Genomic DNA, 23,850 nt, shown 5'->3' on the forward strand with positions numbered 1-23,850 from the left:
GTACCTGCATTGGTGCAGAGCCGTTTGTCACGCAGACAGCCGATTTAAACTTTACGTGGTGGTGCGTGATGAATGAAAAACCTTCTGATGAAGCTATAGCTTGCGTGTGCCAGAATAGCATACCATAGGGCAGAGTCCTTCAACTCCTTAACCTTTGCTTAGAGCCAGCTCTGTAGGACTCAAGCAATGGGAGGGACAGAATGAACAGAATTTATCCACAAATCCTTGCCTTTTGGGACATACGTGGTTCCCTGATGTGAAGCAAATGGGAGCGCACTGTAAACGCATGAGCTTTAATCTCCACTGACACATCGCTTCTGTAGGTCACTTTCATCGCTGATACTTTCTGCATGTAAACTTTTCATTGCCGCTGTAAGCCTCCAGAAACATTTCTAGAAACTTGCAGACAGATTCGTGACAAGTCTTATAAGTAAACTGGTAACTTACCAAGCATAAAAAACCTGTCAAAATATAAACCTGCACAGCAAATAGTAATGAAAAGGGAAAGGGATTTCACTATCTTTTTTGGTATGGTGACAGTCCTTTAAGTGAAGTGAAAATGTTCAAATATCTAACAGGAAAAAATTTATTCTGATATATTAATAGTATTTTATGGCGTATAAATGCATATATTGCTGAAATATAAAGTTGTAGATATCAATAATGTATTGATAAAAATAAATAATGCTGCAAATAATTTCCATATAATCATTTTACATTTATGTATAATACATAAAGTTAGTAGACAGACAGACAGATAGATAAAAAAAAATCTAGTTGCTGCTTTTACTTTAAGAAACACACGAGTTCCCTTTCTCAAACAGACATGTTACATTATGTTGTTAATCTCTGTGGTTTTATTTGTCTGAAAAGTGCATGCTTGACTTTGTAAGGTTTGTTATTACTCAGTGTGCCTGGTTTAATTCAGCCAGAGGAGAAATTCAACAATAAGCAGTTAAAGGAAGGCTACTCACCCATCACAGCTCATTTTAAATTTACATAAGTACACAGAAAGCTTTTTTTTAAAACAGAGCTACTGATTTGTTTTCCTACTAGCTGCATTTGTTCTGAATGTATGAGTGTCTCATAGTGAGCAGTTTTATATGCTCGTATAATATGGATATGAATGAACATGTCAAACTTTAAGGATCTAGGCTTTTGAAGTGTGAGACCACAAAGTGTTGAGTATCTACATATCATTTTTAAATTCTGCTGACAGTGTGTCAGACTCTCGTATCTACAAATCACTAGTGGATGACACCCTTGTTTACACCAAGCCTGCGGGTCAATGTGACAGCTGTAATATTATAATCACAAGGTTTCTTATCTGTGTTTTGGTAATCGCATGTAGAGACAGCCTGATGGCAGACGTTCTGGTTGAGTACAGGTGCTTGCCATCTTACAGGTCTTCACAGATGTTGCCGTGTGATTTCCTTTTTCTCTGCCAGCCAAGAGGAAGGACCTTGAGTTAATGAGAAAAAAAATCCTAGTAATGCTTATCAGAGCAAGCAGAAGATCCATCCAACCATAATCACCTCCACAAGGCTCCACCATCCACCCACCAACCCTTTTGTCTGGGTCACGGGTGAAAAACAAAACACTTTGGTGTGATCATAGGAGAGAAAAAAAATTATGTTTGCAGTTGGACACCTACACCACACACTGGCAACAAAACCTGCAGGCATTGCAATTACGAAGCAGCCCTTTAGAAGTCTCAAAAAGTGATGTTAAGAGAATCTCTCAGTACTGCAAACCAAAACAGGATGAATCTTACTTTCTAAAAGGAAAAAAAATTAAGTGCCTATATTTATTTTTGCATGCATCTTAGGAAAGCGGGCAGGAAAAATGGAAGCCTATTTCCACCACAGAATAAATAATAATAATAATAATTGCAACTTTTTATCTCACAGTTCAGCCTTTTCTTCTCAGAATTGCCCATTTATATCTCACAATTCTGAGTTTAAATCTAGCAATTTGCAGTCTTTTTATTTGAGCAGTATAGCAACTTGATATCACAGAAAAATGCAACTATTTTATGAGATGGTGAATTTGTATGATGTGAATCATACTGTATGAAAACATTAAAAAAAAATGAAGTTCCACACTAAAGATAACAATCACTGAGTTCATATGAATTAGTCACCGATTCCCCTAAACATAAAATAGTTACAAACTGCTACAAGATTGTGTTCTTGTATATTAATAATTCAGCAGTCTGGTTTTGATTGTTCTAATGTGTTGCATGAGAGACGTTTGATAATACACTACTTTGGTTAAGTGCTCTTATCTGACAATTAACTGAGTCACTCTGGGCTGGATGTTGGAAATGTGCGGAAATGTGTTGTCAGGTTTAATGCAGACCTTTTGTGGAGAGATCAGGTTGATCTGAAGTGAGCAGAATGGAAAATGAGCTATCAGAGGAGCTCACCCAAACAGAACACACTGTTACCACTGATCCAGCAAGCAGAAAGCCGCTCACATGCTGCCAATACACACACTTTAAAGTGACGGGCATAGTACAAACACATGGCTGAGTGACGCTGAACTAATGCTCTTAACAAACAATGCACATGTGGTGCAAACTCACATAGGCACACACAAACAATTACACAAACCTAATGTGCATTTCAAATGCTTAAATGTAAATCTGAGGAAAACAAGTCCACAAATTAGATTTTTTTGCATTACGGTAATGAGAACTTTGTTGGAAATGTGTGAAAATGTTTTTGTAATGTCTCCCATGCTCACCAAAGCTGCATTTATTTAATAAAAAAATACAGTGTTAACAGTAATGTTGTGAAATATTATTATAATTTAAAATAACCCTTTTCTATATAATATACTTTCAAATTTAATTTATTCCTGTGATGCAAAGCTGAAGCAATAACTACATAACTTCAGTGTCACATGATCCTTCAGATATCAATCTAATATGCTGATTTGGTGCTAAATTTTATTAATTATTATTGGTGCTCAATTATTAATATCTTTTTCAATATTAATCTTTTTTTTTTTTGCTGCGTAGTACTTTTATGAAAAATGTGATAAATTTCTTTCAGGATTCTGATGAATAAAAAGTTTACGAGAAGAGCATTTATATACATTTTTATTTAATCTTTACTGTTTGATATTTTGCAACATTATAAATGTCTTTACCGTCAATTTTGATAAATGTGTCCTTGCTGAATAAAAGTATTTATTTCTTATTTATCCCAAACGTTTGAATGGTAATGTATCACAAAAATATTATACAGCAAAAACTGTTCTGAATATTGATAATTAGACATGTTTCTTGAACATCAAATCAGCATATTACAATTATTTCTGAAGGATCATATGACACTGAAGACTGGAGTAATGGCTGCTGAAAATTCAGCTTTGCTGTTACAGGAATAAATTACATTTTAAAAAATATTTAAAGTAATACATATATATATATATATATATATATATATAGTGTAATATAATATTATTAATATAAATTATTCAAAATTTATCATTTATATATAATTCAAAATTCACAAATTTATTCACTGCTGTAAAGCATCTGTCTCTTACTTTCTGCCTAAGAACCTGTTACATGAGTGACAGACATTGTGACACTTTGCCAACTGTGTTACTCCAGACGGGCAGCCTCAAGGATAAAATAATATACCCGGCCAAGTTGCCCATTTGGAACATGATAGCTCATATCTGTTGCACACCTCAAACCGGCTTATAGGCTGACAAGTACAATTAGGCCACTTTGTCAGGTACCCACAGAATAAAATAATCATGGTGCATCACTTGATAACAGCTATCACTTAAGGCTATAGCTCTTCTGATGCATGCATTTTTGATGATTACGATGCTGCTTCTCAGTCTACTGTTGATGTAGACATTGGGTTAAAATCGAAAGCACACGGTTAGATTTTAAAGTAAAGTGATCAGTAATACATTTCGTGTGGCTAAAGGGCGGAGGATGGCTAACTGTAACAAAATCCCACAAAAATCGAATTATCTCCAAGCGTTAAAAGCTATGCACCACTTGACTGGAGAAAATGACTGAATGCTGAGTGCTCTTGTTTGAACTCGAGTAACCTTTGGTGGAAAAGTGACTTTTCTTGTGACCACAATCCTGCTGCAGAAGCCAGAAGCTTCAACTTTGTCACCAAAATGAATCCTGCATTTATGTCTCTTAGTATGTGAGATTTTAGAGAGCTTGTTACCCGTGTCTATTTGTCTGTCTGATTGCACCAGTAGAATTATTTTATCGTGTCATATCCAACACAGTGCCTGGAGATTTTCTCGCTGCTATTAAACGATAATCCAGAGCAGCGGAATCTGTTCTTCAAAAATACTGTTCAGGGACCGGTTTTAGGACAGACAGCAAAAATTGCAATGGGTTGAAAAATGCTTTACATGCCAACAGATTGTACCCCACAGACAGATAGGATGGAGTAACATTAGACCCTGTAGACAGCTGGCGTTCACAATATAGATTGGATTGCAGAGGCCACACTGTTAACAGATACAGCAAATCAAAGATGGCATCGGAGAGCATGCATGCGGAATTATCTTTTGAATAAACAAAACTACAAAGAATTTATATTGTGCTTCTGTGTTAAATATTTAATAGATAAAAGAATTGTAAGCCCTTCTTTATCAAACTCATAGTCCATAGTAAATTGTGCAAACAGATTAGTTCTTGAGCATGTATAAGTAAACTGTGAGCAGGGTTAAACCATCCACATGCAGGGATTAGTAAACGTTTTTTTTTTTTTTGATTTTATTGTCTTTTGGTCACAGATGTTAAGCATAAAAAAATTAAATAATGCAATAACTTCATTATTCACTATGCACTTACAGTACAAAAGACAGACAAGAGGGTTTAAATGCAGAAATGTGAAGCTTGTTTTTTTGTTTTGTACTTTCATTAATTTTTCAGTTTGTTTTTTAGATGTTATGTTCTCTGAATCCTCTTTCTAGGTGGAAGAATTAATGTTATGTAAGTCCTGTGGGTAGAGTTAGCTCAAAGTAAGCAGTGCTTCTAATTGTGTCCTGTTCCGACTCACCCTTCCATGTAGTACATCTATACTGCAAAAAGTAGTAACCTGTGGTTGTTACTTTAAATAGCAATTTCTATATGATTTAACCCACATAAAGTAGTTTTGGTGGTATAAATTAATGTATTTAAGTTGATTCAGCAAATTATATTTTTGACTTGAATAAAACCAGTTAATTTACAAGTTACCATTTTTTGTCTCAGCGTACATAGAATGAAAAATATATAATTAGATGTGTGTGTGTGTGTGTGTGTGCAGTGTGTTTTTTTTTATATATATATATATATATATATATATATATATATATATATATATAATATTTTAATCCATTTGTTTACTCATGTATTGTTCTGGATGTATAATTCTTTTATCCATCTTTGAAACACTGTGAAGTTATTATTATTATTATTATTATTATTATTATTATTATTATTATTATTATTGGGATGTGTCTTATTCTATCCATCCCTAACAGGGTCTATTAGAATTGGTGTCACATATCAGTGCACTGAAAATAGCAGTCCCAAAACCTGGTATATTGTCTTTCTACATACACAAAAATACATTAAGCTCATATTAATATAGTACTTTAACAACATCAGAAAACAATGCATTTCAATACAAACTTTTCAATAATTAAGTACAATTAGATGCAGATACTTCCAGTTTCTGACAAATATTTTTTTGTTGGATACTTTGACCTTTTGAGACTGTACCCATGCTTATGTTATGATTGCTATTTTTACACCCCTGCTGAAGAGTCTCATAGGCAAGCATGCTTTATTTTCCCACAGAGCATGTAGCTGTCCCGTTTAAAAGTTTCTAAAATGCTAAAACTACACAGCTCTGTGTATCTCTCTCTCGCTGAGGGAAGTGGGCGAGGTTTTGCTCACCTCGGGGATGCTGCTAGACAGCACTTAATCGCATTTTAGTGTAGGCGTCGTCAGGGGAGCTCCAGAAAGAGAAAATGCTGCCGGACTGAACGCTCACTATCTGGCCACACGGACTGCTTTCCTCGATGGCTGAAACGGTTTCCCGAAGCGAAGTGAATCCGAACTGTGAAGAGAACATATGCTGCAATTAAACCTTTGGAATAACATTCGCGTCAGATTAAAATGGAAATGAACAGAAAACCACTTCGTGTTTTATCTCACACTTTAAAACGATATAACTTTAGCGTGGGGCTGATCTGTTTGATTGTTTTGTCCGCTGAAGCTAATAAATGTCACGATACCTACATGCGTTCTGACGGATTGGTGAGTTGTGAAGAGATCATTCTACCTCTCGAAGTGACCAGAAGCATCCAAAACTTAACTTTACACAGATACAATATCTCAGTTTTAATCAACAGAACGTTTTCAGCCAATGGGACCGAAATGGACTTGCGCGCGCTGTCACTGCAGGACAACAACATACAGGTGATCGAAAGTTGTGCGTTTTGTGGACTCCCCCGACTTCTTTCCTTAGATTTGAGTCACAACCGTTTAATGGTTGTGCCCCCTGGAGCTTTTTATGGCTTGGAACAGCTTCGTATTCTTAACCTCAGCAACACCTTAATGACTTCGGACGCGAGCCAATTACCACTCGCGCTGTCCACGGATAATTTGCGTGATCTTCAGAGTTTGGACCTGTCTGGAAACCGTTTGGAGGTAATTCCTCTTTCTGGATTTGGCAACCTCAATTTAACCACATTAATACTGACAAATAATTCCATCGCGACCTTGGATAGTCACAATTTAGCGAAATTAAACGAGTTCAAGGAAATACGTGTTTACTTATCACAGAACCCGTTCGAGTGTAAATGTGACAAACTGAAGGAGTTTTATAATTGGCTGAAGAATAGCTCCCAATGCGCAGACTCGAATGAGCTGAAATGCGCACAACCCGAAAAGAAGAAGAACACGCACGTGATGGATCTAGAAAAGAGGGACATGGAGTGCCAAAACTTGGATGCCCGGTCTTATGTGCTTCTCGGCATTGTGTTGGCCCTCATTGGAGTTGTGTTCCTCATGGTGTTGTACTTGAACAGAAGAGGCATCAAGAGATGGCTTAATAACATTAGAGAGGCCTGCCGGGATCAGATGGAGGTGTATCATTACAGATATGAACAGGACTCCGATCCCAGGTTAGCAAATGTTGCAGTTTAAGCGGAACCTTCTGACCTCGTCTCCTTGAATTGTTTGAATTGTTTAAGACAAGCATACTCTTAAAAATTAACTTTCAGCAGATAGACACTTTTTAAACTTTTGGGGAGTTTTTTTTTTTTTTTTTGTCCAATAAAATGTTGGAATGGGAATGCCCCTCCCACCTGTCTGGGACCAGCAATCAAGAAGGCTAGGTTTTTGCTGGTTAAAAGCCATTGAGATGAATGGGAATGCTAACAGGTAGCTTTCTCCAGGTATTAAAGATCTCATTGCAAGCAATAGAAAGTAAAAAATCATGTTTCACGACTGTGACGTAAATTGAAGCCTATGATGCTTAGCCAGATATTTGTGTTTCAATAGGAAAATTTGTCAATACAGCAAAGACAACAGGACTCATTAAGCGATTTCATCGCTTTAACTGTTCATTTGTATTAGATGCTATGGAAGGAAGGCAGTCTAACTGTATATACATTTACCAGTTTAAAAAAATTATATTAATACATAAATAACAACTCCAAATAATATATGAAAATGCAGGATATATGTAACACTCCTCAATGCTTTCCTCAGTGCATTAACTTATTGCACCAAACAGTCCAGTTATAAAAACCTGGGCAAATGTAAGTAAAAATATACAATAACTTCCCTTATAATGCTGAAACATGGGTAAAAGGATCGACTTTCGTGACATAATTTAAGAATGTTTAATTGCATTAGGGTGAATGTGAAAAAAACTTGGAGGACTGCTGGAATTTTGCTTTCTTACCCTATATAACCCTGTATACAGTGCCAAGACACTCTTGATCTAGAGTGAGACACAATAAGCCCTTTTTTTCCTCCAATGTTTGATTAGACCTTTGGTTTTATTTATGCATATGGAGATTTGACTGTACAAAAATGTGCAATTCTAACCTTCATCATCTCTTAGCATATGTTGAATGAGTGTTATGCAGCCCAGATAACCTTATGATGAAATTAAAATATAAAGCAGTGACATAATACTATTTTATAAACAAATGACTTGCATCCTCAATAAAACTCAAGATATCCTCATTGACTGCTCTGTTTGTTTTCTGTTATGTATGGGTCTGATTTTTGGGTCTCAATACTTATGCTTCATTTTGTCTGGATTTTATCATTGAGAATGTCAAATAAAGGCAACAGAATGAGGAAATTCATGCTGAGACAAAATCACTTATTTCCCATTCTAACGTCATTTGATTGCAGTGAAACATCTGGTAGTTTCTTACAGTAAGTGGGATTTCATTGAAAACTTTCAAATACAGTTTGTGTACACAATGTTTCCTCTCAATCTCTTTCCCTCTTTAGAGGATATCTCTCCCCAATACTGATGATAGTTGGAGATAATTTGCTGCTAATAAAAGAACAGAGGCATGACTGAAGACAAATCTGTAACATAATTATAGCAGAGCTGGGATTAATCCCATCAGGGTGATATCTATAAGAGGGCAAATTGATGTCCTATAAATCCTGAGTCTCGCCCCGAGCCTGCTTCATTTGCCCATGGTTTAATTACTAGGTTCCTTATGATTGGGTGTTTGATTTTAAACGCAAGGTCAGTCGTGCAGTAGCACAACCCCTGATACAAATCCTGTAGGTACTGAGAAGAAAACTAATGTCCTGTGCAAATCTATTTCTCTCCGGGTAGCCCAAATAATTTTTTATTATAAAGTTTTTTTTTTTTATTGATGTTCAGTGCAATGCTTCTAATGCTTCATTAACCTTTAATTGGTTTCTGTATCCTGCTCAATACAGATATTTGAGAGGCTAAAGTGACTTTAGGCTTTGGTTCTCAGTGTGTGGGAGATTTTTCTAGTTTTCAATCCTCGATACGAATATTGCGCATTGACTACAAACGTCAGAATCATTGAGGTTTGGTTTTAGTTTCTTCTCATATGTTTTCTAGCATGTGGCAAATCAAATTTGTTTGACATGATTTTGAGTAAAAATGACTTAAATTACAGCCTGTTTTTCACATAAAGCAATCGAATGAACTCAAAGGATTTGGTATAATGCATACAAATCATATGGCCTACTTTTATGGTACTTTTATGTGAGCTTTTGGAGTTGATGATCTTTTCATTTTATCCATGTGTTTTACCAGTGAAAACATCATATGATTTTGGGAAATGGGGGTGAGTAAATGGCAGGATTTGGGCCAACTATTTCTTTAATATTTCTCCTACAAGGCAGTGTTGCTTATTGAGTCATTTTAAAAAAGATATATTTTAATTAAAAAGAAGAGCACTATTTTAAGAAAAACATTAAATTACATTATTTGAGTCCTAATATTCTGGGGAAATAGCAATAATATGATATTTACTCATGGATATTTTATATTCCTGCACCTTCAGGGGTAATATTTTATTATTTTCAGAATACATACTCAAAATAGTGTTTTGAAGTTTCTCATAATATCACAAAACTAGTGGTACTGATGTGGGCCAAGAAAGCTGCAGGTGTCCATATGTGCTGATAGCATCAGTTCAGTCCTTAGATGAAAGAAGGTAAGAATACCTGCTGCCTCAGCATCTTTCATCTGTTATATTCAGCTCCTCACAAAGAAGACAAATCCTCTTTCCCACTCAGATGTTTTCTATTTCTCACATATGAACATATTAATCGTACATGACCTACTCCAGACCCCAGTCTCCCAGCATCTCAGCAGAGTTAGTCACTCTCCGTGTGTAAAGAATGAGGCCTCTGACTCAGAGTCTATTGCCCCTGTAAGCCTGAGTGAAATTCAAAATGACTTTGTCCAATTCACTGCCTTTCTAAAATTGAGGAAAACGGTCAAATATTTATGCCGACTGCAGCAAAAAAAGAAAAAGAGCAAGGGATAAAGAATGAAACCCATCAAAATAGGCTATTTTCTCTCATAATGGCCAGCCATAGTCTTTTGTGCTCCTCTGGTCTTGTGCCAATTCACTCTCTATAGTTCTGGGACAACCAGCCATTATGATTCTATATTATCTTTTACACACCAGTAACACATTAGCATAGTGGCCGCCAAGCAACTAGACCTATTTTAGATTAGACCTAGATTACAGAAGTTTTTCAGAAGTTAGCAGTCAGTAGCTATTGATCTTATGTGATTTTGGCACAAAACAACCCCAATATATATTCAACTGTATCTAGATTGTATTTCTCTCTCTCTCTCTCTCTCTCTCTCTCTCTCTCTTCCTTATACATTCTAGATTAATTTTTTAAATAAACGTGTAACACAACAAATAATCATAATAGAGTGTTTTTATTTTCAGTAAATGCAGTGCTATAAATGGTTAAAAACAATCTGGTACTTCTTCAGAGAAACAGAGTTCTATTATTAGCTTTATCTCCCTTAAGCACTTACTAATTATTGGGATGTCTGTTCATTTGGGATTGTGACGGTAAAGACACATTATTTAAAAATGGTTGTTTTCATCACTCTAATTGAGACTCATTAAATCCCTTATGTGCTGACAAGTTTGAAGAAAGAGACTGTGGAAAGGAAAACTGGTGACTTTGGTGAATTTTGATAACCAGGCTCTGCTCATTAATTAACACACACACAAAAACACACAAATGATGAAATACAAGTGTTTGTCTTTTATAAGAGGACATGTGGATGCCACTTGACAAAACAATAATTTCATCAGCAATCGTGAGAGATCTGGGGAGATCAATTAACTCGCTCTGAGGACAAGCATTGTTGTGTTTACATTGCGTCTCCTCTAAAGTCATTAGCCCTGACCCTCGTGAGATGAGAGCAGCCTGGGGTTAATTAGAGCAGAAATAATTCACACAGACTAGACCTGATTGTTTCTGTTTAAGAATTGCCTTAACAAGATAAAATAAGTCACTTTGTCAATGTTGACTTTATTTAGAGAGAATCAGGTTGTTTATGGGTGTGTGTTTTTCCAATTGGATTGTCATTTCTTTGTACAGTATGTATACAGTAGGTGTCCATTTACAAGGAGGTGGCTGCATTTTGTTCTAAACTTTACATTTCCAAGTCCAAAACAACGGTCATTCTGTTCTGTTAGTCTGACCAATGTCCAATTGGAAACATTCACTCATCTGGAGATGATGTGACAACTCAAAACACCTCGAAATTTAGACGTTTGGTCAATCCAATATAGCCTCAATCTAGACAGCCCAAATCCCTTATATAATGGAAGCTTTGATTAAAATAAATGAATGAAGTCCTGATCAGTGTTGGGGGTAAAGTAACGTAATCAGATTACTTTTTTCAAGTAACTAGTAAAGTAATGCATTACTTTTTAATTTACAAGAAAATATCTCAGTTACTTTTTCAAATAAGTAACTACCATTACTTATTTTCCCGTTTATTGACTGACAGCTCTTCCATCCCCGTGTTGAGAGAAATCGGGAGTAAGTGCAGAGGTGTTGTGTGTGCCGTGTTGTTACTATAGTTCTAGACTATATTTGAGGATACATTTATTCATCTCACTTGCACAAAAACAGATCAGTATTCCTCAAAATGAATAAAAACAGTGAAATACAAATTCAGAATATGATGCAAACTTGCGATAATTAAATGTTAAATAACACAAATATTCTTTATTATTATTCAATACCATTTTATGAACCAGTGTCTTTGCTGCTGACCTTCAATTATCCAATTCAAACATACTGTAATGTTAAGCAAAAATTACTTTAGATAAACATATCATTTGGGTTTCTTTATTTAAAAAGTGGATTATGTAGATAAAAGAAACATAAAGGACTGAAAATCCCTTTTATTTTACATTAAGACAGATGTCTATGGTGATGTGTGTTTTACTGTAATAGCACTGTTTGTATTATGATTCTCAAATGAAACAGTGCCTTCAGGAATCTCAAATGAATTATATAAAAGAAGCAAAGAAGTTTCAGTATTGATTTAACACATCAAGCAATTAAGCTGATTTAGAACTTATGTTGAAACAACTTTATTATGCAGTCTCTTTTTTTTCCTCAGTCAGGATTAGGTTGTTTATGTGTGTCCTTTTACATGTGGCACAGATGGAAACATTTACAAGGAGATTTTTTTGTCTGTATGACGGGAACACTGCACGATTTTCAGAATAGTTGGATTGCTGTTCTTTTCACACTACACAAGTGTCTGGGGAACCATCTAGTTGCTGTTTTGTGCTCATATTACACAACTTTTCAGTGGAGGAATCGCTGACAACTCTGTCTAGTCCACAAATGTTTCACAACCAAACACATGCAAGAAGTGATACAAAAATGTAAGAGCACACAGTTCTTGTGGGAGATGTTATTTCTCTCTGTTAAAAATTGTAGCCAGCAGGAAGCAATACAAGCGATACAAGCACTGATTTGCAATGTAAAAGAAAAAATTAAAAAAGGAAGAATATGAAGGAGTAAATGGTTGCTTGCTGAAGTCATGTTTGTTGATGTTCTGTTGCAAGTCTATGACTCCTTCCCCTGAACTTTGATGTAATTTCCAGTCAAAACACATTTCACACTGCACGAGTCACGGACAGATATTTAGCGTGCCTAAATATCTCAGGGGCATTAACGGCAAATCTGTGCTTCACTCTGATCGCGTCTCTGACAATACGCACTACACAACTGTCACTCACATGAACGAGTGCTGATATGCCTCTGATTTGGGACTTTTGTCAGATTTCCACAAAACTGTTGGCGAGTGATAATCGGTGCTGAAATTGTGCAGTGTGGTCGGCGCCAATAGCTTTGTGGGCACCAGGCGACCCGAGTTTGAGTCCTGGCTCGTGGTCCTTTCCCAATCCTGTCTCCCCTCTCTCCCACTTGTTTCCTGTCAATATATACTGTCCTATTCTAATAAAAGGCAAAAATGCCAAAAAAAAGTTTGCCTGCCCTTACCAAAAAGTAGTATACTTCAAGTTTATTTTATTAAGTATACTTAAGTAAAGTTCAAGTATATTTAGACTTTTTGTAAGTATGTCAAGTATACTTAAATGTCATTTTAAGTATATTTCTGAGAAGTAAATAAAGCCCATTTCTGAGAAGTACATAAAAAGTAAACTAAAAGCATACTTTCCTATTTTTAGGTTAAAAGAAGTATACTAATAGCACACTTGAATAAACTTCTTTTTCGTAAGGGTGCCCATCCGGTCTTGATGGTTAATGGTAAACAAACTTGGCTTGCTTAAATGAGTGGCTTAAATCCCTTATACAGAGGAAGCTTTGATTAAAATGTATTAAAGCAAATTAAGTTTACTTAAACATTTTTAAAAATGGTTGAAAATGGCTTTTTATATATAACTCAAATTAAGACAGATGTCTATGGTGATGTGTTTTACTCTGATAGCACTGTTTGTTCATGTAGCATTATTATTTCCAAATGAAACAGTGCCTTCAGGCATCTCAAATTCATTTTTAAACCTTTTAAATGACTCCAAAATTACAACAACAGCTTGATATCTCTAAATGTAATTATTATGATACAAAGAAAGAAAGGGTTTCAGGATTAATGTCAATTTAACACCTTAATCAATCAAGCTGTGTAAATTGTAAAGCTGTGTTCACACATCACTGAAGTGCAGTAGTGTTAAGTTATTCTCTTTTCTCAGTCGTCACTTGCACATCTGGTATCTCCTAAAGCATGCAGGATTTTTGTCTTCATATAATACTTCATATTATAAAATGAAGGTTTTTAAAGCATTTAAATTTTAGGTTTTTGTTATATGATTTTCCCACTATGAGTGTTATTTAGTTCATAATGCCGCCTTTGAATTATCCCTCTGGGGGGTTTTGTTGTTGTTACAAAAACGAACACAAATATATACAGACTAATTAGTGACACTTATAGCAATTAGTTACACCATCGTTAATCTCACATTAATGAAGTAAAAATCACTAATGAATGTCTTTTCTCTCAAGACTATTAGATACATTATCAGAGGGTTTCTTCTGTTTAATGACACCTCTGGAGGAAAGACTGGCCAATATATTGCCCAATATATTGCCCAGGTTCCCATTCAGGATTCACAGTGATCCAGAACTGTGAAGCAGAGACAAAAACTGTGGTTTGTTATCCACAAACCTCTACAACAATTTTTCATGTATGTGTAAATAATAATCAATACAATCACTGTAATATGTAAAATGTTGTAATTTTCATTTTCATATTTCTGGCTGAATGTCATAAGGGCTTATGTCCTCAAATAACACAGATGTTAAAGGCGATTTGTGAAGCACAGACTGTTTGTGACTGTTTTTTCACAGGTATTTGGTTTCTCACTCACTAAAAGCAAAGCACGCTGCAAGGAAGCTGGGTCGTAAAAAAAGGAGGGCCATGCAAAATGCCAGCTACTCCATCATTCAGCCTGCAGGATTTTACATTGTTGCCTTGAGTTCAATGTCTTACAGTAATATCTATGTAATGTTCCTCACTGTGCTTTATGGGATCACAGTCATGTGCAATGTATTTCTGATCACCATCATTTTCTATGACCACCGTCTGCATGTCCCAAAGTTCATGGCTGTTGGTAATCTGGCTTTGGTTGATCTTGTTCTCAGCACCTCTCTTGTGCCTGGCATGATCAAGACTTACATTCTTCTAGACAATTTTGTGTTTTTTGAATTTTGAATTGTGCATTTTGCAAATGTACACTTAATATTTTTTTTTACTTGAACCGTTTTCCTTATGTATTCTTTCTTATGACAGGTTCATTGCGATCTGTTTCCCTTTAAGACAGGAGTCTATAAACACAAACACCAGAATGGCTTATTTAATCGGTGCAATTTGGTTATTTTCTTTTGTTATAATTCTCTATGCCGTTACATCCATCCCAACCCTGTCCTTTTGTGGCTCTCTTGAGGTCCACAGCTATTTTTGCGATTACGCTCCTGTTTTAGTTCTTGCTTGTGGTGATACGACACCTCAGTGGAACTATGCCACTGCTTTAACTATGCTCTTCATTACTGTACCTTTGATTTTTATTTTCTTGACCTACATGGGTATACTGACTGCTGTATTCAGAATGAAAAATAATCAGAGCCGTTATAAGGCGCTTGCCACGTGCACAGAGCACCTCATATTAGTGGCCGTTTTCTTCATTCCTATTGTAATCATCTTCAGTTTTACATTTTTTGGAATTATTTGGAACCCCAATGTAGGTCTGGTGAGCTTGTGTCTGTCATCCCTCCTCACACCTTGCATGAATCCCATCCTCTACTCACTGAAAACTAAAGAGATCCGAAGCAGGATTCATTCTTTGTTAACCCAGAGACTGTCTGTTCATCCTCTAAGAAATGTACATTAATGTAGAACATAACTGTAAAGTGCTGAGATTATTTATAATGTTGTTCTGTAATGTTTTTGTGATGGTATTATACTGTGTTTATATTAAAATGCATTGTTTTTCAACAAAGGCTTTCTCTGCAGTTATCTTGTTAATACTTACATTCGTTACTACTAATTTGTACTATTTAATTATAAAGAACACAATACATGTTTTCTTTCACTGTGCAACCTCTCTCTATGTTGCACAATAAAAGAAATAACAATGAAGTAGTGTTCATGCATGCATGGTCATTCTCAAAGTTCATAAATAATATAAGATTGGTTGGAGAGAAAAGTGGGATAAAACAACAATGTTCTGTATTCACAAAATGTTCACACCTGAGAAAGAGCTGCCTTTACATTATCACCACACATAAAACCAATTACTTCTTTTTAATAATTGCACTGTTTAAAATAGTCTTTCTATGTATCCACTGTGTCTTTTATAAAAATAAAAAATAAAAATTAAAAGCTGCTTGGTCTGCAAAGTGCAAAGATGGTGCCAGGTTTACTTCCAGGCCTGCCTATTCAAACAAGGTCATTGCTTTAACAAGACTGATAAATTAGTCGCTTTGGAAATATTGTCTTAATTTAGAGAATTCGGTTGTTTGGGGAGTCATAAGGTTTTTTATGAGTGTGTGTTTTTCCCACTGGATTGTAATTTCTTCATACAGTATGTATATAATAGGTGTCCAAGGAGATGGCTGCGTTTTGTTCAAAGATTAGACAATGTTCATTGTGTTAACGGTTTGTCTGACCAATGGCAGACTTGAACCAGTAGTTCATCTGGAGAAGCTGAATCCACTCAAAACACCATGAATTAAGAGAAGTGGTGAATCCAATAGCTCCTGGACAGTTCAAATCAGCAGAAGCTTTGATTAAAATGAATGAAGTCCTGATTATGGGTTATCGAAGCTAATTATAAATCTTCTTAAGCATTTAAAAAGTGGGTTATGAGTATAAAAAACATAAAGAGCTTTAAAAGTGAGTTTTATTTTACTCTCTAAATTGAGACAGCTGTCTGTGGTGATGTGTTTTACTGTAGCAGCACTGTATATATATTAATCACCGTGATTCTCAAATGCAACCGTGCCTTCAGAAGTCTCATTCGTTTAATTTAAACTACTCAGAAATTACACCCACAACTTTACACCCACAACTTTTTAAATGTAATTATTGAAAGAAAGAAAACTATAATTTTCAGGATTTATGTTGAAATTACACTGTTTAACTTTTCAATTAATTCAGTATTGAATACTTATAGGCTATGCCCCTTTTTTTCATTTCTTTATTTCTTTTGAATACATTTGCAAATTTATTACAAATCTAGTTATTGCTTTAAGATTGTGGAGTATCAAGTGTTGATTGAAAAAAAAAAAAAAAGTTAGAGCAATTGAGGCTGCAACATAAAATGTGGGGGGGAATTAAGGGAGTATACTTTTACACTATTAGTCTACTTTGCCCATCACCATTTATTAATCAAATAACACAATCTATAAAGGTGCTAAATGCCTTTACTTGCACATATTTGAGAATTGTACTGATATAGTTAACACGTTTGGAAATATTTTGAATAAAAAGTAAAAATACATAAATAAAACATAATCCTATATCAGTTATACAGTGCCATCGTGGCTGCTATGTGTGACGTGACAAGCATGCCCACCCCCACGTGCCCCCTCAAAAATCATGAGTGCATGACCCCTGACTGAATTCACTAGAGGTGTCGTGACTTTAGCAAATAAGCGTTTTAGACGATTGCAATTGTCTGATACAACACTGCCATCTAGTGGTTGACATCTACTGTCATTTTACTTCATGGACTCGGACCCTTAAAAATGTAACACATTTCCTGTTCGTGGTATGAAATGTTCCCGACTAGACAGGTTATGAAACCTTCCTGAAGCTCTTGAAATCTTAACACACTGTAAAGGCAAGTTTATTTAAATATCAGAGTTTTGCTACACAAACACAAGCGTGAAAGACAATCGGAATACTTATTGTACGAGCGGTTTGTTTGTTTTTTATACAGCTTTTTTTACTTGTGTTATTATTAAATCTTTCGTCGTTCCTTAATGTAACACATTTTAAATTATAATTTAAATTATTAGGATGACATCGACTCCTCCATCCCCTCACAACCGGAGCAGGAGTGAGGATGAGGATGATCCAGTGGACGGGATGATCTCCAGGACAGGCTGTGCTGAGCTGCACTACGCTCTTCAGGACTGTATGGCTGATCATCAGGACTGGAGGAAGTGTCAGACTCAGGTTCAGAAGTTTAAGGAGTGCATGACCACCTACCAGAACACTCGCAAAGAGCAGCTCCTGAAGCAGAGGACTTCCGCCACACAATCTGCCTGACGCACAGGCCTCTGAGACAGTGCTGCACAATAATAAAACATCCACCTCGCTTTCCTGAAAAAAGACGTAGTGTGAAGATTGTCTTTCAAGAGTGCATTGAAACTTTTCATGATTCATGAAAGGTGTGATTGTGCAGTACATTTTAATGTATGTTTATATACTACTTTAAAAAAAAAAACATGGTTACTACACTTTTACTATAATAAAACCATGGTTAATTTTCGTAAGACTAGTATGTTTTCTGCTAGGATTACTTTCCATATACATATTCAATGAGCACTACACAAACACAACTGCTTTTTTAAAAAAACATGTTTTACATAATGTTTTTGTCTAATATGTCTGGTTATATATGCATGATTAAGTAGGCTACTTTGGTATTTTAGAAGCTTAATTTTGTCTTTTTAACCTTTTTTTTACACCATGACCATTTGAAGGCCGCAACAACACTTTGCTCACATTTTACGTGTTTCTCTTAAGCTCTGGTGCTACCTGTAGACAGGTTAACACTCCCTCTGCAAACATCTCTAAATGCCACCGGAGGATTGAATAGCTAGTCGTTTTCATCTTATTACTTAAACTATATTAAAACATTCTTACACTTTAATATATTATACTTTAGTTTCTTTATTGTTTTTGCATATAAATGATTGTTCAATTTAGATTGCCGTTCTTGAAGCTTATTATTTTTGTAAGTTAAATTCAGATTTTGAAATAAAATTTCCTTGGTGGTGTCATTGGAGGCTACAATAAAAGAGCCACACTAAATCAGTGCAAATATTTTTATTGCAGCACTGTGATGTTAAATTCTGATCACATACTGTATAAGGAATTTGTACAATTATTTTATAATATCTACACAGCCAATCCTGTTCAAGTGGATATTTATAATTAAATATATATAGCTTTTTCTGATATTAATGTGCAACAAAGGACAAAATGTGAAAGGACAAGCACCTATATTTATATTCTCTGTTTCGCATTTCTTTCTATAATAGTGTTTACCTTGCTGCGTTTATACAGTTCTTTTATTGATTGCATGACCTCCTCTGTCTTTAGAGTGTATATGATGGGATTCAGCATTGGGGGTATTATTTGTGTCAGGGAATTGTTAATTATCCGCGCGTTTAGATCAATAGATGTTGAGATGGATTTAACATTTACACTTAAAAATGGGAGATAAAAAATTGCAACTAACACAAGATGTGAGGTGCAGGTTTTCATGGCTTTGATGCGATCAGCACCATGAGCAATCTTAAGCAATGCTGCAGCAATGCAAAAATATGAGAGGGTTATCACTATCACTGGCAGGCAAATTAGGAGGCCAAATAAAATATATGCCATGAGATAATTTATGGAATTACTGTTACAGGAAAGACTGATGACTGGGCCGTGATCACAGAAATAGCTATTGACCACAGTAGATCTACAAAAAGAGAGTCTGTTGACTAATCCCACAAGTACAGCAAATAAAGACATGGAAAAAATCCACATAGTGCCTATAATGAGTGACATGGATGTTTTGGTAATAACTGCATGATACCGTAGAGGAAAACAAATAGCAACCAGTCTGTCATAAGCCAAGGCAAGCAGTGTCAAAGATTGAACATTCATGAAATGAAACACAAAAAACATATTCATCAAGCATGCTTCGTATGAAATGAGCTGGTGCTCAAATAAAAACATGTCTATGAGTTTTGGAATCAAAGCCGAGCTTCCACACAGATCAGAAAGGGCCAGATTAAACACAGCAATGTATTTGGCTGTGTGAAGTCTGCGGGCCAAATATATGATACACATGATGAATGAATTCCCCATAACGGTCACAGCATATACAAAACACAAAAACACATAGTAGTATTTTGCATGTGGGATATTAGAAAAGCCATTGATGAAGAATGTTGCAGGGCGAAAGAAGGTCACATTTGCAGAGTTTGAATGCATTGAAGTCAAGCTGCCTGTTGTGAGGATTGTTGTGTTACCTGTGATAAAGAACTCTTTTTAGATATGCACTCAATAACAGACTATCAAAATAATTATTTCAGTGTGTATTAGTCAATATTGCTTGGCACTATGATTCCCTGCATACCTCTCAGCCTCCTTAAACAGTTATTCTGAATAAATACAGTACAGTGTGTCTAAATATTACAATACAATTAAATATGGTAAGGATTTTTATATTTAGTTTACATGAAATGTAAACATAAAATCAGACTGGCACAAGATTTAAGATGCTGCACTTACAATTTATACTTCAAGTAACCCAAAACAAACACTGTTTCACATTTAGAAGGTCTATAATTATTTTAAAGAATTCAATACAAAAATCACACTGCTATTATCATTATAACTGGAACACAGTTGGTATAGTAGATGAAAACATGCTTCTTCCTTTTTTTATTCTTTTTTTTTTCTTTCATAAACCTTTTCACAGACATCATGAAGTCCTTTGTCATGATAAGGTTAAGCATTGAAGGAAGCGTAGATGTCAGAGAAAGAATTATTATAGTGTTGGTGCTTAAAAAGACCTGAAAGACATATGTTAGGCAGATGGGCACATAAAATACAGCCCCTTCTATTAAATGAGCAGTACATGTCTTTCTGGCTCTTTGATGGTCATGTGGGGTTGTGAACAATGTTACAGCTATGCATGTATATGAAAAGATAATACAAAAAACTGGAAACATAATGATCACCTGAAACAGAACACGCATGCTGACACAGCTTGGGAAATTTGACCCACGATCATAGAAATGAATGATTATGACACTAGTTCTGCAAGAACAAAGTCTGCTCATGATTGTGTGCATTAGTGCTAGCATCCATGAAATAACAATTATAACAAGTATTGATCTGTGAGTCACAATCATATGATACCTCAGTAGTATACAAATAGCTACTAATCTGTCAAAAGACAGAACATTGAGAGTTAGTGAATATACTGAAAAAAATAACATACTGGAGAGTATGTTACACAAGCACAATCCATACGGGATCAACTGATTCCCAAACAAAAGTGCATCCAGTTGCTGAGGGATTTTAGTAATATCCTCACAAATGTCTGTCATTGATAAATTAAAGACAGAGATATATTTAGGAGTGTGAAGATTTCGGTCCGTAATGATAACAAACGTGAGGCAGGTGTTTCCTAGAAAAGAAATAAAGTAGGCAATGAAGAGGAATAAATAATAGTATCTCATGTGAGGCATACCAGAGGATCCAGCAGACAAGAAGGAAATATTCCAGCTTCCAGTGACCTCTTGAATCATCCTTTTTTTCATCCTGTCTGGGCAGAAAAGCAGAATGCGAATAGGTTGAAAAACAATATTAATGGTAATGAATAGTTCATTTGGTATACTTACAGTAAGGTCTTATGGAGGTTTGCCTGGCCTGCAGGGTTTCCTTTATGCATTATATACTGAATGAAGAGATGTCAATCCCTTCAGCCTATCACTGTAACAGTCTCCACCAATGGCAGACCTCTGTAGAGCTGTCATCCTGACAATCAAATCACAGCTCTGAAAACAATGTTAAAGACAGTTAGTGTATCTGCATTTGTCTTGGTTGTACTTCCATTATTTCTTGGCCCACATCTTGGGCTAAATTTAAACATCTCAGGTGAATAGAGTGAAAAATTTAACTAATACACAGAACTAATATCACCATACATCACCAGCTGACTGATTACATTAAGAACAGCAAACAACTTTTGTATTACAAGTTTTATAAAATGTTTAATATGGAAATGAGGCATTATTTAGTTAAACATGCATTAATTTGCATGCACTTCCAGAATAGAAATCTGAATATTCAAAATTTCATTTTGTTGACATAGTAATAGTAGTAATTAAATTATAAAATTTGTTGAATGCAAGATCTGTGGCTCAGTGCATGAAAAAAAAAATGATTTTGAGAAAAAGGCCTTTAAGGATATGTATTTTAAAGGGGTCATCGGATGCCCATTTTCCACAAGTTGATATGATTCTTTAGGGTCTTAATGAAAAGTCTGTAACATAGTTTGGTTAAAATTTCTCAGTGTTAGTGTAAAAAAAATCATTTTTTAAAGTGAAGTGACATACAGCCAAGTATGGTGACCCATACTCAGAATTCATGCTCTGCATTTAACCCATCAAAAGTGCACACGCACAGCAGTGAACACACACACCGTGAACAGCCATTTATGCTGCAGTTGGGGGTTTGGTGCCTTGCTCAAGGGCACCTCAATCATGATATTGCCGGCCCAAGACTCAAACCCACAACCTTAGAATTAGGAGTCAAACTCTCTAACCATTAGGTCACAACTTACCCTGTCAAAAACAGCTCTTTTCAGAGCAAGCTGTTTTGTAGCATTGTCCTTTAAATGCAAATGAACTCTGTTGACCCCGCCTCTCTCTTCCGAGCTGCTCTCAGAGAGACTTTAGCTGCATTTATCATTAATGACGACTGCTATGTTCATTATTACAATCAAAACAACAAAATCGCCTCTATCGCTAAGGAGACATTCTTGTCTACATCTGCTCCAGTGGTGAAGCGATGGTGGACTGATGACAGCTCACTCAGGGCGGCTCTAAGGTAAGACCAGTCCAGTCTGTGCTGAAATGCCACTGTCAATCAAACTATCGTGGGAGGGGCCTGTGTGACATCACAAAGACAGGCATCTGAGATCGGCTCAATTTGAGAAAGGGGTAAAGATTTTAGTAGATTTAAAAAAAAAAAAACACTGGTTGGATTTTTATCATTATAAATTATATAAATGATATATATGATATGGTGGTTGTGTACACACACTGCCAACACACACTGCCAACACACATTTCAGTTCAAACGACTTAGCATCCGATGACCCCTTTAACAGAAATATACTGACAGAAATAGATAAAGCATATTAAAATAATATCTAGACGTGTACTTCTGGATATTTCTTTCCTCTAGTCCACATATGTCAAACTCAAGGCCCGCAGGCCTATTCCGGCCCGCCACATCATTTTATGTGGACCGCGAAAGCATATGCTTGTCTTAAAATAAAAATGTATTCAGCTTTATATCGTAAATTATGAAAGTGCGTATCAATTCCACAAGTTTCTGTGGAATTCTATTTGTTGTTCTGCTTATATGCATAAATTGACTTTGGTGTGCAGATAAGCAATTGTTAGGATTAGGGGTGTTATGTATATATATATATATATATATATATATATATATATATATATATATATATATATATATTAATAAATAAATAGATAAATAAATAAAAATTCAGCAAGCTATTTGGCTTAAAAGCACGAGTGTTTTATACTAGATGCTGGCTGAAGGTGTTTTAGATTACGCAGTAGTCAGTGGTTTAGTAAATCTGGATAAGTCAGGCTCATTTAGTGGTCGTTTGGCATCCCCCGTGTTCCTGTTTGGTATCGTAGATTGTCTTGTTCAATTTTTTTATTATTATTAAAAGTGCTGTTAACAACTAAATGTAATGTACAAATGTTCATTTTCTGTGAAGCTGCTTCGCAACAGTGTATCATCAAAAGTGCTACACAAATAAATGTGAATTGAATTGCAAACAGTTATTAATGCATTTATTTATTTATTTTGCGCAATATACATTCATTGCACTTTATACTATCTTTTTTTTAGTTTTTTAGTTTGTATTAATTTATTTTTGGGTGGGGGAATGGGGTTGAGTACCACCAAACACGTGCATATCATATGCACACCAAAGTCCATTTCTGCGTATAAATCGCATGACAAATAGAAGTGAGAGTCCGGGCTCATTGGTTTTCTTAAATGCCATATCTGTCATTCATTCTTAGCAGCTCACATAAATGTAACAAAAAAACGTTTTTGACAAAGTTAATGTAATGACCTGTGTTTGATGATACTTGTCTTTATTTACTTTGATTTATGGAGTCATTTGGATTTTTTAACCGGATTTGTGTTAAAATAACACTGAGCAATAACATATATTTTTACATCAATGCAAATGCATATGCAATATTTGTAA

General features: G+C 35.4%; 4 protein-coding genes and 1 pseudogene across 4 annotated transcripts; 3 read left to right on the plus strand and 2 right to left on the minus strand.

Moving 5' to 3' along the window:
* The first annotated feature begins 5,815 nt into the window (after nt 1-5,815).
* On the plus strand, nt 5,816-8,236 carry waif2 (Wnt-activated inhibitory factor 2). Its single transcript, XM_019101957.2, has one exon. The coding sequence runs from the start codon at nt 6,161-6,163 to the stop codon at nt 7,190-7,192; it is 1,032 nt and encodes a 343-aa protein (XP_018957502.1). The 5' UTR covers nt 5,816-6,160; the 3' UTR covers nt 7,193-8,236.
* Nucleotides 8,237-14,443: 6,207 nt separating this feature from the next.
* Nucleotides 14,444-15,468, plus strand: LOC109087785 (annotated as a pseudogene).
* Nucleotides 15,469-17,341: 1,873 nt separating this feature from the next.
* Nucleotides 17,342-18,079, plus strand: LOC109087800 (cytochrome c oxidase assembly factor 4 homolog, mitochondrial). The gene is made up of 2 exons (XM_019101987.2): nt 17,342-17,490; nt 17,600-18,079. The coding sequence occupies exon 2, from the start codon at nt 17,601-17,603 to the stop codon at nt 17,850-17,852; it is 252 nt and encodes an 83-aa protein (XP_018957532.1). The 5' UTR covers nt 17,342-17,490; nt 17,600; the 3' UTR covers nt 17,853-18,079.
* Nucleotides 18,080-18,815: 736 nt separating this feature from the next.
* Nucleotides 18,816-19,807, minus strand: or109-13 (odorant receptor, family D, subfamily 109, member 13). The gene has a single exon (XM_019101986.2). It carries the CDS (start codon nt 19,794-19,796, stop codon nt 18,816-18,818), a length of 981 nt encoding a protein of 326 aa, XP_018957531.1. The 5' UTR covers nt 19,797-19,807.
* Nucleotides 19,808-20,179: 372 nt separating this feature from the next.
* Nucleotides 20,180-21,366, minus strand: LOC109087750 (olfactory receptor-like protein I9). Its single transcript, XM_042764571.1, has one exon. The coding sequence runs from the start codon at nt 21,131-21,133 to the stop codon at nt 20,180-20,182; it is 954 nt and encodes a 317-aa protein (XP_042620505.1). The 5' UTR covers nt 21,134-21,366.
* Nucleotides 21,367-23,850: the final 2,484 nt, after the last annotated feature.

The sequence above is a fragment of the Cyprinus carpio genome, chromosome A10, assembly GCF_018340385.1.
Source record: "Cyprinus carpio isolate SPL01 chromosome A10, ASM1834038v1, whole genome shotgun sequence".
Classification (NCBI taxonomy): domain Eukaryota; kingdom Metazoa; phylum Chordata; class Actinopteri; order Cypriniformes; family Cyprinidae; genus Cyprinus; species Cyprinus carpio.

Excerpts from the sequence above, each read along its gene's own strand:
- waif2 (XM_019101957.2), top strand. The coding sequence starts at position 6,161 with ATGGAAATGAACAGAAAACCACTTCGTGTTTTATCTCACACTTTAAAA.
- LOC109087800 (XM_019101987.2), top strand. The coding sequence starts at position 17,601 with ATGACATCGACTCCTCCATCCCCTCACAACCGGAGCAGGAGTGAGGAT.
- or109-13 (XM_019101986.2), bottom strand. The coding sequence starts at position 19,796 with ATGCATTCAAACTCTGCAAATGTGACCTTCTTTCGCCCTGCAACATTC.
- LOC109087750 (XM_042764571.1), bottom strand. The coding sequence starts at position 21,133 with ATGAAAAAAAGGATGATTCAAGAGGTCACTGGAAGCTGGAATATTTCC.